Here is a 15789-nt window from a genome sequence, read left to right as displayed (position 1 = left end):
GAGGTGTAATCCTTTGTGCTTGAGCAGGGGTGGTTGGTGGTGAGGTGGTGATTCCTACAAGCTCTTTTGATTACAAGGCAAGTAGAAACTGGAGAACAGAAATGTGGAGCCTTGGAGCTCACCTGCCTGCTCTGGTTTTTGGTTACAGTGGGGGTTTGCTTCCTCACTCTACAAGTTTCACTGAGAACAAGCGCTTCCCAACCCCAGAGGGGGCTGAGCAAACCCCTATTAACCCAACAACAGCGATTCCCCGTCCCTCATCCCCCTCTCCCCACGTGTGGATGAGGAGAAATAGATAGGATTGCATTACCTCTGTCATTTTGGGCTTCCTGGAGCTGGCTGGGACCAGCCTGCCTGCCTCCGGACGGGGAGCCGTGGCCATGGTGTAGGTCTCCTTGCTCACCTTCTGCTTGGACCTCAGGAGGGACAGGGCTGCCTTGGTGGAGATCCCGGGCAGGTTGGGGTTGTAGAGGCTGATGCACCAGCTGGCATAAACCGAGGAGCGCCGATCCACTTGCTGGATGTGATTTGGCTTGATGTAGTTTAAATAGCACCAACTGACATTAGTGGTTGTGTGGAGGCTGGGGAACTGAAGTACCTTCTTCGTGTCTGTACCTTCTCGAGACTTCATTGCACTCTGGGTGCCCTCGGACGGCGGGGCAGTGCTCGGGGGGTTCGGTGGAGACGGCTCCACCTGTTCTTTGGAGTCTTCTTTCTTCACGGGTTGCAAAGGTGCCTTGCTGAGGAACTGTTTGCCAGCTGGCTGCTCATACTCTTCCAGTGCCTCAAAGCTTGGAGAACCTGAATGGGACACAGCCTGCTGCAAACTGCTCGGGGTTTCCTTTGGCTCTGACTGCTCTGTGGACAAACTAGGTGGTGCTTCAACCTCGACCCTGTCCTGGCTTTCCGCAAGGAAGTGAGATTTCTCCTGCTTTTTCCCTTCCTCTATTGCACTGGGGGGCTTCACCACTTCCAACTTCTCTTCTGCTTCAGACACTTCCTCCTCTTTCACTCTCTTCTGCTGTTGTGTTTCCATCGTCAGCTCCAAGCTGCCGGCTGGGGAGAGCATCCTTTTGCTTCCCCCGACCGTAGCTGGGCCCCCTTCCAGGCCGAGGACGCTGTCGGAGGGGCAGGTGAGGGGCATGTACCCCTTGCGCTCGGGCAGGGGCAGGGGCACCCTCAGGTAGGGGCTCTGGAAAAGGCTCCTCTGCTCCTCCGTGATCATCTGGGCCAGGTCGAAGCCCAGCCCGTGGACGTCGGCGCTGCACACCAGGGCACCCTTGGGCGGGCGGTCGTTGAATTTGGGGAGGACAATGGTGGAGGAGCTGCACTGGGACTGGGTGACCAGGATCTGGGAGAGGGTGGTGTACATGGCGCTGCCGTAGGACGGCATGTTCGTCTGGATGCGCACGGGCACCACCAGGGACACCATCGGCTCCGAGCGCGGGGGGACGACCAGCTGGGTCACCGTCACGGACACCGAGGGGCTGGCAGTGCAGGTCAGAGGGTGCAGCCTGCTCTCAGAGTCGTACTCTGTGCACGGGGACAGGCTGGAGGCTCCTGCTGCCGGGAATAAACTGGATTTGAGCTGTGGTAAATGTCCACCAGCTTCACCTGGCAAGTGGAGAGCAAACTGAGACTGGAGAGGCAGAAAAAAGGCTGAGGGGATGGGAGAGGAGCCAGGGTAGTGCACGGGCAGGAACGAGGGATGCCTGAAGGACACCTCGGCGGGGTGAGACATCAGTGGCGGAGCGATGTGGAGCGGGCCCGGGTGGATGAGCGTCTGTGGGAGAGGCAGTGGCGGGGTCTGGAATATGGAGGGAGGGATCTGGGGCATGGAGAACTGAGCAGAGAGGATGTCAGACATGGTGTGTGCAGCAAAGAGCTCTGCAGACTGCCCTGGCTGCGGCAGGAGGTGCTGGTAGGGGAATATGGAGACCTGCGGGGCCAGGAACTGCTTCTCGTGCAGCGTCAGCTGTGGGACGGGGTGGTGGAACACCTGCAGGGCCTCCGTGTAGGGCGGGCTGTAGGTGGGCTCAGGGCTGTCCTTTGGCTGGCTCTTCTCACTGGGGTAAGTCCCGTGAGAGGGCAGAAGGGGTGAAGAGCTCGGCTGATGGGGCAAACTGGTGGAAGGAGATTTACTTGAGGAAGGAGCTGGATCTTCTGTCTCTGTCCAGCCTGTGGGAGCCGGGTCTGGGTCGTGCTCTGGGTGCCTGGTGAGGGACGCCTGCCGGACCAGGAAGCATTTCCTCCTCTCCTGGGAAGCCGAGGAGCTCGAGGGGCCGGGGGTCGAGGCAGGAGTGGACGACAAGCTCCCGTAGTCAAACGATTTGCTGCGTGTCTCCGACATCTGGGAAGGGTGGGACACGTTGGGTGTCTGCTCAGAGGCAGATCTCCGCATTTCCCTGGAGTGGTGATGGTGGCTCGGGACCATCAGCATGTGTGAGCCGACGCCAGGAGGCTTCGGGTGGGACTCGGAGGGCTGGCTGCTGGGCTCTGGCTTGCTGTGATCATCCCGATCAAAGGACACGGAGTGGCTGGAGCCGTGGGAGACGCTGCTCTCCTGACTCGGGCTGCGGGTGAGAGACACGGACTCGAAGCTGGACTCCCCGGAGGACTGAGCCATCTCCGCCAGCCGGAGCCGCTTCTTTTTGGGTGGGAGTTTCTCTGCAGGGAGCTGGGAGAGGGTCTGGCTCCTCTGCGGCCACTGGAATTCCTCTGTTTTCTCTGGCTCTTTTGGAGGAGGTTCTGGCTCTGTTTCTGGCCTGTCAGGCTCTTCTGTGACCAGAATCTCTGGCACCTGGATGTTGTGCTGCCGGACCAGCCGGGGCTGCAGGGAGTGGGGTGGGCGGCTGTGCTGGGGCGTCGGCTGCGACGGGAACTGGGACAAGGGCTTGTCTTCTTCCAAGCTGCTGGTCTGCTCGATGGAGTCAGACTTCTCAAAGGAGCTCGTGTGCTGGATGACAGAGATCTCCTTGGAGGTCGTTCTCCTCTCCTTGCCCTCCCCGCTCGAGGCCAGTTTGGTGTTCCTGGGATGGAAGGTGGCACTGACGTCAGAAGGGGCAGATTTACCCGGATCTGCTGGTGACTTCATGGATTCACGGGTCAGGTTCAGAGCCACATCCGACGACGCCGGGTTTGCAAACTGAGCCCCTGGCCCGGCGCTGGAGGAGGGGGTGTCAGACACTTCAAAAGCTGGAGGCTCCTCGTCGTCACCAAGACTCTTCTCCTTCCGCCTTTTGCGGAGCGGGGTGAGCTCCAAAGTGCTCCCCAGCTTGTAATGCATCATCTGGGGCCACGGGTCGGGATCTGCAGCGCCTTTCTCGGTCTCTGAAGAGGGATGGGAAGCGGAAGAGCGAGGCTTGGAGAGCTGCAGTTCTGAGCAGTAGTACTTCTTATGGGCTTCATAATTGTCCCTTTTCTTGTAGCGAGCACCGCACACGTTGCACTCGTACATGAACCCTTTCACCTTGGGGCCCTTCCGTGACTTTTTGGTAAGATCGCTTTCCTTGGTTTCAGGCTCCTCGGGAGGTTTGGAAACAGTTTCTTTGTTGGCAGAGCCGACCTCCTCTGAGACATATTCCACTCCCAAGGGTAGCTCAATAGCTGGTTGTCGTTTTAGCGTTCGAGGGTGAGAAGAAAACGCTTGACTGCGGCTTAAGACTTCAGGCTCCATGATGTGATCATCAAATGAGTAGCTACCTCTAAAGGTGTGTGGGGAGCTTATAGTGCATGCAGCAGAAGGCATTGAGTGGCTTCTTAGGAGAGGCACTGTCTCTGTGGCACTGTGGGATTGCTGAAGTGACAACAATGATTGTTCGGGCTTAATTTTTTCACCGTGGGATGCCAACACTTTGGAAGCATCCAACTGGCTACTGGAACCAGACTTGATATCGAACTGGAACGGTTCTCTATATACACCAGACTTTGGAGATTCGATGCTGCTACGTCTAGATAAAGAGCTTCTTCTAGGCTTAACACTATCTATTTCACTGGTATCTACAACAGCTTCGTTAATTGTAATTAGCTTAGTGATGTGTTCAATCACCTGTGTTCTAGGCACAGACAACGGGACCATGCTGGGCTTCTCATCCGTGGACAGGTGTGGAAACCCCTGGGTGGTGTTGGCAGCCAACGCTGCTGTCCTTTGCCCGATTCTCCCACACTTCCCAAAAATAATCTCCGCATAAGATTTGGCGTTGGTGTTCGGGGGGCTGATCTGCTGCTCTGCACTCTCTGACCTGGAGAAATATCCTGACTCGGTGCTGCCTTTGCTGCCGGGGCTCAGGAAGGCCTGTTCATCGATCACCTTCTTCCTCTCGCTCAGGCGGAGCGCGAGTTTCTGCTTGATCGTGTGGGTGTCCTCGGATTTATGGCTCAGGGCGTGGTCTGACGAGGGCTCCACGAACTGGCTGCTGTCCTCCAGGGACTGGGACATGCTGGAATGGGACAAGGAACACCGGTCGTGGCTGGAGCCTTGGCTCCCTGCACTCAGCAAGCTGCTGGACAGCAGCCCGTGCTTCTGCCTGGGGGAGAGCTCGACCGAGTGCCCCGACATCGCGCCCGTCTCCTCCTCCGAGTCCGTGCTCTCCCCTTCCGTGGGCTCCTCGAAGTCCTCCCCGCCAATCCTCTCCATCTCCAGGCTCGATGGATACATCTCTGCTCCGATCCCTGAGGCCAGCCCAGCTTTTATCCGATGAGCGTGAGATTTCCTATGTTTGTACAAATTGCTCTTAGTCTTAAAAGAGAAGCCACATGGAATGCAAGGGTACGGCCTCTCGCCCGTGTGCGACCTGATGTGTTTCTGGAGCACGCTCGGCTTCGCACAGGGCCTGCTGCAGTACTGGCAGATGTACTTGCCTGGCTTTTGGGGTTTCTTTTCCTTCTTGTGCACCTCCTCGGCCTGTTTCAAGGAAACCTGGGAAGGGCGAGGGATGTAGACCTTTTGAACGGACGGCATGTCCTCTCCGGGAATGATCTGCGAGTGGGAAGGCAGGAGCTGGCCGTGGTGAGAGTGGAGCCCGGGTGATGAAAAGGAGCCAGAGGGCCCCGGTCTCACTGGATCAACTAGCTGCCACGTGGGACCCTCGAGGACATGCTCTGGCTTCCCCGGGGACATGAATGCTGGTGACAGTGCGTGCTGCTGAAGCTGCGAGAGGTGGGGAGGGTGTTCGAAAGAGGAAGGCTTGGGTTGCTTCTGATGTCCAGTCTTCTCCTGAGACTCCTCTCTTGGAACGGGCAGAGGGCCAGAAAAGTGCTGCTGCGATATGATATCTCGGAGAGGGGTTCCTTGGGAAGGAGCAGAGCTGCCCTGGTACGTAGTTGTGGATGAAATACTGGCTTGGAAAGCCTCTCCTTTGGGAAGCCTCTGTCTTGGACTTTCCTCAGCCTTTTTTGTGCTCTTCTGGCTTTGTTCAGGATCCATGACCTTAAAAGGGTCTCTGAATGCTATTTTGGGAAGGTTTTGGCAGGCTTCATTTACGAATAATAAAGGTCTCCTCTGTAGATTCCCTGTTTTGCCTGCATTTGCTACGGAGCTGGAGCCGCCAGGAGATGGTTGTTGATTTAAGATTTTACTAAAGTGTCACTAGTTGCTATTTGATTCAAAAAAAAAAATGTTTCAAGGTCAATAAAGTTCACATTGGTAACACATGACAAACTACTTCAAAGAGAGAAAACTTTCCAAAACTTTTAGTCCAAATATTTTCCTTGTGAACTTGGTTAAGGCTTTAAACCTTGCCATTTTATTTCAGTTGACAGTGGCAAGCCTTCAAAGTCAAGATGCAACCCACAATGTGTCTCTTGTTTGTTATGCAAACCTTTGAAAACTTGAGACTTTAGTGCTCATCTCATAAGGATCTTTTTCTTTTTTTTTTTTTTCCCGTGCAAGGAAAATAACACTGAATGGTGTATGTCCCCCTGTGTCTTCCTTCTGTTCCACTTTTGAGTTCAAAAGCCTTGGAAAAGTATTTCCCACATTTCTGTAATTACATCCAAAAGAAAAACAAACAGAGAAAAAAATTATTTCAGCTTTTGTATTCAAGTAATTAAATGCTGCTAATTCCGTGGAGGATAACAATAAATATTTTGCACAAAAATAATTCAGAATAACTAACTGATTGTCTCCCATTCACAAGACATTACTTTCAACGGCAATCTAAACATAAATTGTACTCAGTCAAACCTCAGGGACTCAGTTTAATGCACACATGACCTGGCTCTGTGCAGTAACCAGAGACAGGAACTTGAAACACAGACAGTTTGGAAAAATGTATTAAAAGGATTTCAAACTCGAATTCCTTCTAATCTCCTGCAAACATTTAGGGGTTTAAAATTGTTGTAATTATATTTCCCTTCCAAACTGACTACACAGGAACGCTGCCTGACTCCAAAGCCTTGTGCAGCACATCCATTCACTGACAAACAAGCAAATCTTTGCTGCATAAAATCCTCTCCTGAGCTCACAATAATCTCCAATGTCATTTCCAGCAAAAGCAGGTAAAGAGGAAGCACACACAGGCTTTTACTGAAATGTTGCCTCTTTAATTTCCTGCCTTTTGTCACCAAACAATGGTGCAAAATCCAATTTCTGTGGCATATTTCATAGAGGGGAGTATCAAAATTGGCTGTTTCTGAAGGGGGACCATGAGTGTGGATGGAACCAATAACACCCATCACCCTTGTCAGCAAATACAGCTGATGAGGAGACACTCAGGGAGGAAACACTCTGATTGCACTGGAATAAAACAGCAGCTCCAAGAGATGGAGTAGAAATGGGTGGGCTACTCCTAAGGAAAATAAGGATGGTGCTTTTTAAGTGCAGAAAATTGATATGTGTGGTTTCCAATGAGAAAAGATCTCTGGTCCTTCTCTGGGAAGCTCTTGGCTGCCTCAGGGTGCAGGCCCTGCTAGGACAGTTTAATGAGGGGACACTGCTCCGAGCCCTGAGCTCCCACCCTGCTCTGTGCAGGGGGAGGGAGCCTGGATGGGGCTGCAGGGCCAGCCCAGCACCGAGACTGAGACTGGAGCTCTGCAGTGGCCCAGCTTCTCCTGAGGAGCACCAGTGAAGAGCCAGCAGGGGAGGCTGTTGGGTTCAACACAGAGTCCTCCCAGGATCCCCCACTCCTTATCCATTCCTACAGCCCTGCACTGCCCACACTCCGTGACAATGAGACAGGGGGTGTAAGGTGACATAATTTAATTTATACTCCCTGCAGTCCATGAGAAAAGGGACATGGGGTATACGGTGATTTAGTTCAATTCAGCAGAGTCTACAGATGTAGCAACACCCTGGGACACATCACGACCAACAAGACTTCAAAAAACTGTCCAAAAACTGTCTGTTCTTGGACAACTCACCTTAGATAGCCAAAAGTCAGGGTACAAGTCCTTGGACACAACCCCCTCTACTATCCCTGACACAGGCAGGTGCCAACAAGGGACAAAACAGGGGCAATGCCTCCCACATTAAGGTCTCAGTTCTGGGAGATTTTTTTGCCCTGAGATCCCATCTCTGACTGACTGGATTAGTGGCTTCTCTTCCTGGCCAGTTGTGACACTCAGATTTAGGGAACTGTACAGAAAATCAGTCCTACCCTTAAACGTCACCTCCTTTTCCCCAAACACAGGCTCTGCTCCCCTCCAGCACGAGCTTCACATCTGTCCAGGACCTGCAGAGCACCTGCTCTTGCCCTGACTTGCTGAGAAAGTGCCTCATGTTTATGGGCTCGTTGCTCTGAGGAGGAATTCATTACATTTTGAACCCCCTGTTTAGTTTTGGCTCCTCAGTGCTGACTAACACCAGCCACGGTCTGGGCTGGACTCAGAGCACTGCACTTCCAGCACAGCACTAACTCAAGATCAAAGACGCTGTGGAGCAGATTTATGATGTTGATTTTTGCCCAAGCTGCTGTTCTTTGCCCCACTCACGACACACACTTTGTAAAGTGGATTTAGCAGAGGCTTTCTCAGCAAGCAGAGAGTGAAAGCTGCCTCCCACGAGCTCAAACACTCTCATGTCAGAACTCCCAGCTCCAGAGTGCCTGAAAAACATCTTAATGCTGTGTTTTCCCCTATGGGCTCCATATCAGCTCCTAAGTGAGTAACAATCAGGGTTGCAAGGAAGCTCCTTGAGATGATTCAACATCACCCAAATGCTCAGCCCACCTGAGGAACACATGGGCCCCAGCTGGCTGGGGAGGAGCTCTGCAGGAAAGTTAATAATCCAAGAACTGGTCAACAAACAATTCCACCTGCTGCCTCCAGCAGCCAGCAGGGCCATTCCAGGGCACTTCAGGCCACTTTGGACAGAATTTTTTCCATTACTGGAAATGAGACTCCTGGAATGGCAATGGCAAAGGATAACTCTCCTGGTGGATGCAGTTAATCCAGGTTGACACCCCTCCAAGGAAAATTGAACAGTGCAACATTAAGTGGCAGAAAAGATGAAGCCCAGGAGGGTTTCTCCACTCTGAGGTGTGGCAGAGGAAGGGAACAAGCTCCCAAAAAGCTGTTTGAAGATGTCCTGCCCAGCTCAGATACGACCCAGAGTAGCTGAGCAGTGTCTCACTGCACTCCATCGGAGCAGGGATCTGGTTCCTGCTGCTCTCCCTGTGCCTGGGACATCCCTCCAGCTGGCAGAGAGCACAGGGCTGGCGTGGTCATCCCTCCCCAGAGCTCACAGGCAGCTTCCTGCTGGCTCCTCCTGGAAAGCCAACGGGACTAACGGCTGGAAAAACCTACTCTTCTTTTTCTTCCTCATTTTTCTTCCAGTTTCTGTTCTCTTCACCTCAAAATCTCTCTTCAGACTTCAGCCTGCCAATATTTATTACATCTTCCTGATTCTCCCCCTTTTTCTCAGAAAAGGCTCATCTTTTGGTTTTACTTTCACCTCCTCCTCATGACCTGCAGTTTCTTCTCTGCCACGTGCTCTGTTTCTACTGGGGCACTTGGGGAAGAGGGGACTGAGGGCAGAGCTCAGCGGGGGCTGCAGCTCCTCCCCAGGGGCAGCTCCGATCTCTGCTCTGGGGGAGCAGGGACAGCACCCAGGGAATGGCTGGAGCTGTGTCAGGGCAGGCTCAGGTTGGATCTCAGGCAAAGGTTCTTCCCCCAGAGGCTGGTTGGGCACTGCCCAGGCTCCCCAGGGCAGTGGGCACAGCCCCAAGGCTGCCAGAGCTGCAGGAGGGTTTGGACAACGCTCTGAGGGCCAGGGTGGGATTGTTGGGGTGTCTGTGCAGGGCCAGGGGTTGGATGGATGACCCTTGTGGGTCCTTCCAACTCTAGATATTCTCTGATTTTATGATTCTAGTTAGTGGTCCTGCCATGGCTATGGCCCAAACTCATGTTATGACTTGATTCCAGCTCCATCCCTTCAGCCCAGGGCAGGGGAGGTCACTGCCAGTGCTGTGCCTTTGGTACAACTGTGATCCCATGGACAGGCTGAGGGAGCTGAGATCCCACAGGATTTTACAAAGGATACTGATGCACCTTATCCCAGTGGGCACAGCCCCAAGGCTGCCAGAGCTCCAGGAGTGTTTGGACAATGCTCTGAGGGACAGGGTGGGATTGTTGGGGTGTCTGTGCAGGGCCAGAGGTTGGGCTGGATGATATTTGTGTCCTTCCAACTCTGGAGACTCTGTGATTCTACAATTCTCCACTCTTTTTGCTCTCCCTTCCCACGTGCTCTGCTCTGCTCTCTCAGTACAAGAGCAGAGCTCCAGCCCCGTGCACGGCACTGGCACAGCAACAGCAGAGCTTTAAGGAACAAGTCCCATGGATTACATGGCACATGGTTTCCAGCTGCTCCCATTGCATGTCTGTGGCTGAATCCAAAGCACAGGCACTAAAACTGGGGATTCCAGCTCTTATTTCCATTCAAACACCATTTCTTAGGGTTTCACTTGAAATGCAGTGGAGCGAGCAGGACCAGGAACTGTTCCATCCCCAGGGAGGAAACAAAGGCTGCCACCCTGCTGGAAGGAATCAGGGACAGGATGCCTTCTGATTGTAATGGGACTAGAATTTCACCCCAAAGCCTGAGATAAAACACTCAGAAAAATGCTCTTTTAGGAGGTCACAGCTGTTGGTGTTCTGAATTACCTTATCATGGCTGCAATGGATTCCTGCAAGCAGGCCCAGGCACACAGTCCTTCCCAGCCCTGATCCTCACCCAAGTCCTCCTAAAGGAGTTCTCCTAACCATTGCCAAACCTTAGGCTGGTCCCTCTGCCTGGGACTATCACCACATTTATGCAGCCATGCCCCCAAACAAGCTCTTTCCCATCAGAAATGGGAAGAGGCTGTGCCTGACTCCTGAGCTCCAGGTGGGAACAGCTCTGAAAAGACATCAGGGCTTTCTCTACCCTGTGTTGGCCTCCAGAATACATTCCTGTCAAGTGACATGTGGAAAACTGCAGTCCTTGGCTTTCTCTCACTTGCCTTTTGTTTCCAGGACACTGAAACATCTCATTACTGGGGATCCTTAAATCTTGCTGGTGGCAAAATCCTCTTGTATGTGATACTCAAGCAAAAGGGGGGATTTTCTCTGCTGCCTGGTCCTGTCCCAGCCAGATCAGGATCCAGTGGGATTAGTGGGAAGCTATTACAGCTCTGCCTTTTCTGTACCATTCCAACCAGAACAGCATTTTCCTCCACACACCAAATTTTAACCTGGTTTTAAGGCTTGTGTGGTGCCTGAGAAAATCCACTTTGTTTATTGCCCATGATAACTTTTAAGTCAAATTTTAGACAAATTGAACCAATGGCCAACATATTTGACACGTGTTAAATATAATATGTATATAATTAAATATATGTTAAATATACTTTAAAATCTCACTTGTGCAGTGAACTCAGCACAGCACAAATTCTTGCTGAGGGACAGGTACAGCTCCTCCTTTACTGGCAGCCACTAAAATATCCTGCCCATGGAAAAACCACATTCAGCATTTACCCCTTTTTAATTTAAATCAATCTGGAGAGACACAGCTGTGGGAAAACAGATCCCTTCTGTCAGGAGCTCATGGTTTCCTTACAAAAAACCTGCAAGTCCATGTCTAAAAGCAGATGAGGTGCTGGGCCAAGCACAGGGTGTAGGGTTTGCTGCTACCTGGGGGTCATGGTCTTTGCAACCAGATCCCAAATTAGCTTTGAACAAAAGGGCAGTGCCCATAAATAAAGTGACTGATGACTGAGAGGGATTTACAATGCAAAGAGCAGGCAGCAGCAGCAGATCTCTAATTACCTCTTGTAACTCGACTCAGTAGCATGAAAATGCTTCTGCAGCACCCACAAGGCAAAAGTTTCTCAAATATATTGAAGAAACAGCAAAGTAAAGTGGACAAACAGAAAAGCCAGTTCTGTTCCCAGGTGGAATCCACTGCAAAGGGCAATGAACACAGCCAGGGCAAGGCAGGAGGGAAAAAACAGAGATTACTCACAGTGGACTTGGGAGTCTGGAATTTTGAGAGTCTCTCTCTTTTATTTGCCCACGGTTTAGTTCAGTCTGGAAAAGAAAGAGCACGTTGGAATCTGGTGTGTATGTTAACAGGCCATCTCAGCAGTGAGCACACAGGACTTAGAGCAGGTGCCCTGATGGGGAGGATTGCCTGGTAACCAAAACAGCAACACAAACTCAGCCCCAACAGCTGGAGAGCCCCTGGGGACCTCCCTCAGCGTGTTTACCCTGAGGGTGACGTGCACGCCGGAAGAAAACACATCCCTGGGGGATGGTCCCCCTCCTGGAGCAGCTATTCCTTCCCCTGGACCAGGGATCTCTCCTCCTGGACCAGGTTTTTCTCCTCCTGGACCAAGTATTCCCCCTCTTGGAGCAGGTATCCCTCCTCTTGGACCAGGTTTTATTCCTCCTGGAGCAGGTATTCCTTCCCCTGGACCAGGCATTCTTCCTCCTGGACCAAGTTTTTCTCCTGGAACAGATATCCCTCCTCCTGGACCAGGTTTTTCTCCTCCTGAACCAGGTATTCCCCTCCTGGACCCTGTTTTTTCCTGGAGCAGTGTCCCTCCTCCTGGCCCAGGCTGCCAGGGCACCAGAGCCTGGCTGGTGTCAGCACAGGCAGTGCAGTGTGGACAAAGTAAAAGCTCCACACCCTGGCACAGCTTTCAGGTCTGCTCAGGGACTGGGCACCCAGATCAGCACCCAGGTGCCACAGCCTTTCCTCCAAAGCTCCTACTTAGTCTCGAGTTTTGCATTTAGAGCAGCTTCAGTTTTAAGTAAATCACTCAATTGCTCCACATTTACCTTCCACAAACCTCTAAAAAGATGAACAACTAACTCACACCTCCTAAGACAACCAACAAACACCTCCTGACATCTCTCCTGTAAGGATGGGCTGAGAGAGCTGGGGGGGTTCCCCTGGAGAAGAGAAGGCTCCAGGGAGAGCTGAGAGCCCCTGGCAGGGTCTAAAGGGGCTCCAAGAGAGCTGGAGAGGGACTGGGGACAAGGCATGGAGGGACAGAACACAGGGAATGGCTTCCCACTGCCAGAGGGCAGGGATAGGTGGGAGATTGGGAAGGAATTGTTGGCTGGGAGGGTGGGGAGGCCCTGGCACAGGTTGCCCAGAGAAGCTGTGGCTGCCCCTGGATCCCTGGAAGTGTCCAAGGCCAGGTTGGACGGGGCTTGGAGCAACCTGGGCTAGTGGGAGGTGTCCCTGCCCATGGCAGGGGGTGGAATGAGATGAACTTTAAGGTCCCTCCCAACTCAAACCACTCTGTGATTCACATGTTTGACTCCAACACGTGCAACATCTGCTGAGCTGCCGCGGCCTTGCTGGGGGGGGGGAGACAATCCAGTGCTAAATTCAAGTGACCTGGGTTCAATTCCCACTTTGGTTACACATTTCCTGTGTGAATCTGGGCAAGTCACCTCATTTACGGTCTGTGTGAGTCCCTGTTGCTAAAAAGGGGACACTTCCTCCTTCCCCAGATGTGATGTGAGTCATCCATGAATGTCTGTGGGGCCCACGGATACCACGGGAAGGGAAAGACCCACGGAGATAAACAGGGATCCATCGAACTAGGAACAGATGGGAAGACATCCAGGAGACTTTCCCTGCTCATTAAAAAGTCTGGGACTGAAGGATTGAATGCTGTGCTTATTCACTTTTACTTGGAGCCCACGTGGTTTCAGCAACTTTCTTCTCACCCTTCCAGCAAAGGGCCCCCCGAGGAAATCAGATGAACAAACCCAGCCCTGCCCTCAGCCAGCAAGGCTCGAGCAAAGGGTTAATGAATGGATTTCACAACTTCAAAGAGGTTTTCCAGAAAAGCCCTTGAGTCAGAACAAGGAAATTATTGCAAAATCTGCATATTTTAGAGCTAAATATTCCCAGCAATATCCTCATCAAAACTGGAAGGGGAAGCAAAGCAGGCTGAGGAGCCAGTGCAGGCTGAGGAGCAGCAGCAGCAGAAAGGCACCAGCAGAGCTCCCTCCATCCTGCTCCCACTCCCAAAGCACAGGACACACGGCAGCTTCAGCCTGCCTTGGAAGTCAAAACTCAGTTCTTCCCCATCCAGGCAGACCCAGCTCTCACACAGCCTCCCCTGTGCTCCTGGGCCAGCTCATGGCTGCTCCATTTCCACCATTCAGCCCAACTGGGATTTGAATCCAGGCTCCTGTAGACAGGCAGGGCATGCCAACACACTCACATGTTCCACAGGGGTTGTCACAGAATAAATAGAGAATATATTTATATAATATATATAAAATATATAATATATAATAAATATACAATAATTTATTATATGTAATATAATAAATATAAAATATTACATATATAATTATATATAATTAATTACATACAATACATATTATATATTAATATATTACATCAATATAGTTATATATTTATTTAACGAGTAATAAATATATTATATTTATATTTTTATTGATATATAACAAATCTGTTATGTATAATTAGATTATATAAGTATTATAATAAATTAATATATATAATAAGTCTAATAATTTGAATACATAATAAATACATATTTATAACAAAACTAATCCTGTTTTCTTGTAAACAAAACTCCAGAAAACCACTTTCTTTAGCAATGTCTAAGATGACCCTCAAGAACTATTCAACCCCCTGTGACTGTGAGGAGGGATTCTGAGCATCAGCACCACATCTCCTCCCTGCTGCTCACCCTTTTCACACACTCAGCAGTGCAAGAAAGCAATTCTTTAGTATTTTAAAACCACACCTGCACAATGATTCTCTCAAAATTCATCTGGATTGAACCCTCCAAACCTGCCAAAGCCAGAGTGGGAAGGCAGCTCCTGGGGAGCTGGTGACCTCATCCCAGGTAACGTGCCTTGCAGGCAGCCCAGGCAGGAATTGCCTTTCCCTGTGTTCCCCTGCAGAGACTTTGGTTAAACCCATGTGTCGAGAAACCTTCCTAAATGTTTCCACAGAGTTTCAAACCACAGGAGTGAAAAAAAGAAGGAAAGGGACAACTCCAGTTCAGCGGGAGTTTCTGATTCCTGCTCAAACTCCTGATTGCAGGGTGGGGCAGTGGGGAAGGAGGTTCAGGCAGTACCACAGGCCTGCTCTCAGGCTTTGGAAAGCTCAGCTGAAAAGGCTCCCCTTGACCCTCCCCTGACTTAGTGCTGAGCTTTTCCTCAGGGAAAGCTTTGCACACACAGCCCATGGAGGCACACACAGCCCATGGATGGACACCCACTCCATGGAGGCACACACAGCCCATGGATGCACACACAGCCCATGGATGCACACACAGCCCATGGATGGCACACACCATGTCTGGACACTCTCCCTGTGGTTTATTTTGGCTGCACTCTGGCCATTCCCTTCTCCATCTGCCTTGTGCAAAAGCCAACCAGTCCATGGACACACAGTGGAGGTAAAATGCACACAGGCAGATTCAAGAATATATTTTTATAAAGATTATTTTTCTATGTGAGAAACAAATCTTGCTTCAAGATGAAGGGCAGAGAGCACTCCCAAGGGCCAGACACTGAGATGGAGTGAGCTCCTTCCATGTCACTGGCCCCCAGGGTCAGGAATTTGATACTGGCTCCTTTCATTTACTGGTGTCAGAGTCGCCCCAGGTGCTGTGAAGTTGGAGGGTGAGGATGTGTCTGAATAAGTCACTGCCCTGAGGAACCCACTCCTCCCACTGGCTGTGAGCTCAGGGGGTGCCCTGGAGCAGAGGGAAGGGCACTGGGGAAGCTGAACAAAGACAGATGAACCACAACAGGGGTCAGGCTGCCAAAATGTTAAAAACAGATAACAGGGCAACTTTCTGACAGCAAGGCTGTCTCATCCTGGGGCTGCAGGCTGAGGAGGTCTGTAAGCAGTTCTGGGGAGAGGATGGTCCCAGCCAGGTTGGTTTGCAGAGACAGCCCAGGTCACAGAAGGGACATTTTGCATGTGTGGGAGTCTGGCTCACCACACACAGCTCAACAAGCCCTATGCAAATACACCCCATGAAGCCACTGCAGGCAGGGCCTCAGCTGCACCTGAGGAGCAAAATTCACAGCACGGTAACACAGCAGTGATTTTAGAGAAAAACAGACCTAAATCAACCACTGAGGTGGAAAAAGCACTTTTCATATTTCACAGAATCCCAGAATATGCTGAGCTGGAAGGGACCCCCAAGGATCATGGAGTCCAACCCTGAGCCCTGCACAGGCCCAGCCCCAAGAGTCCCCCCCTGGGCCCCAGAGGATCAGCCAAACCCTCCTGCAGCTCTGGCAGCCTTGGGGCTGTGCCCACTGCCCTGGGGAGCCTGGGCAGTGCCCAACCAGCCTCTG

General features: G+C 51.6%; 1 protein-coding gene across 1 annotated transcript in view; it reads right to left on the bottom strand.

Annotated features, from left to right (window-relative positions):
* HIVEP3 (human immunodeficiency virus type I enhancer binding protein 3) overlaps window positions 1–15789 on the bottom strand; it is a 223320-nt gene that overhangs the window by 58318 nt on the left and 149213 nt on the right. The window contains exon 5 of the mRNA XM_017830515.1: window positions 311–5981. Within this exon, the coding sequence (XP_017686004.1) occupies window positions 311–5425 (5115 nt within the window). The 5' untranslated portion in view covers window positions 5426–5981. The remainder of the gene's footprint in view (window positions 1–310; window positions 5982–15789) is intronic.

Source organism: Lepidothrix coronata, unplaced genomic scaffold (genome assembly GCF_001604755.1).
Source record: "Lepidothrix coronata isolate B3197 unplaced genomic scaffold, Lepidothrix_coronata-1.0 Scaffold180, whole genome shotgun sequence".
In the NCBI taxonomy this organism is placed as follows: domain Eukaryota; kingdom Metazoa; phylum Chordata; class Aves; order Passeriformes; family Pipridae; genus Lepidothrix; species Lepidothrix coronata.
This window is presented reverse-complemented; position numbering and strand designations above follow the sequence as displayed.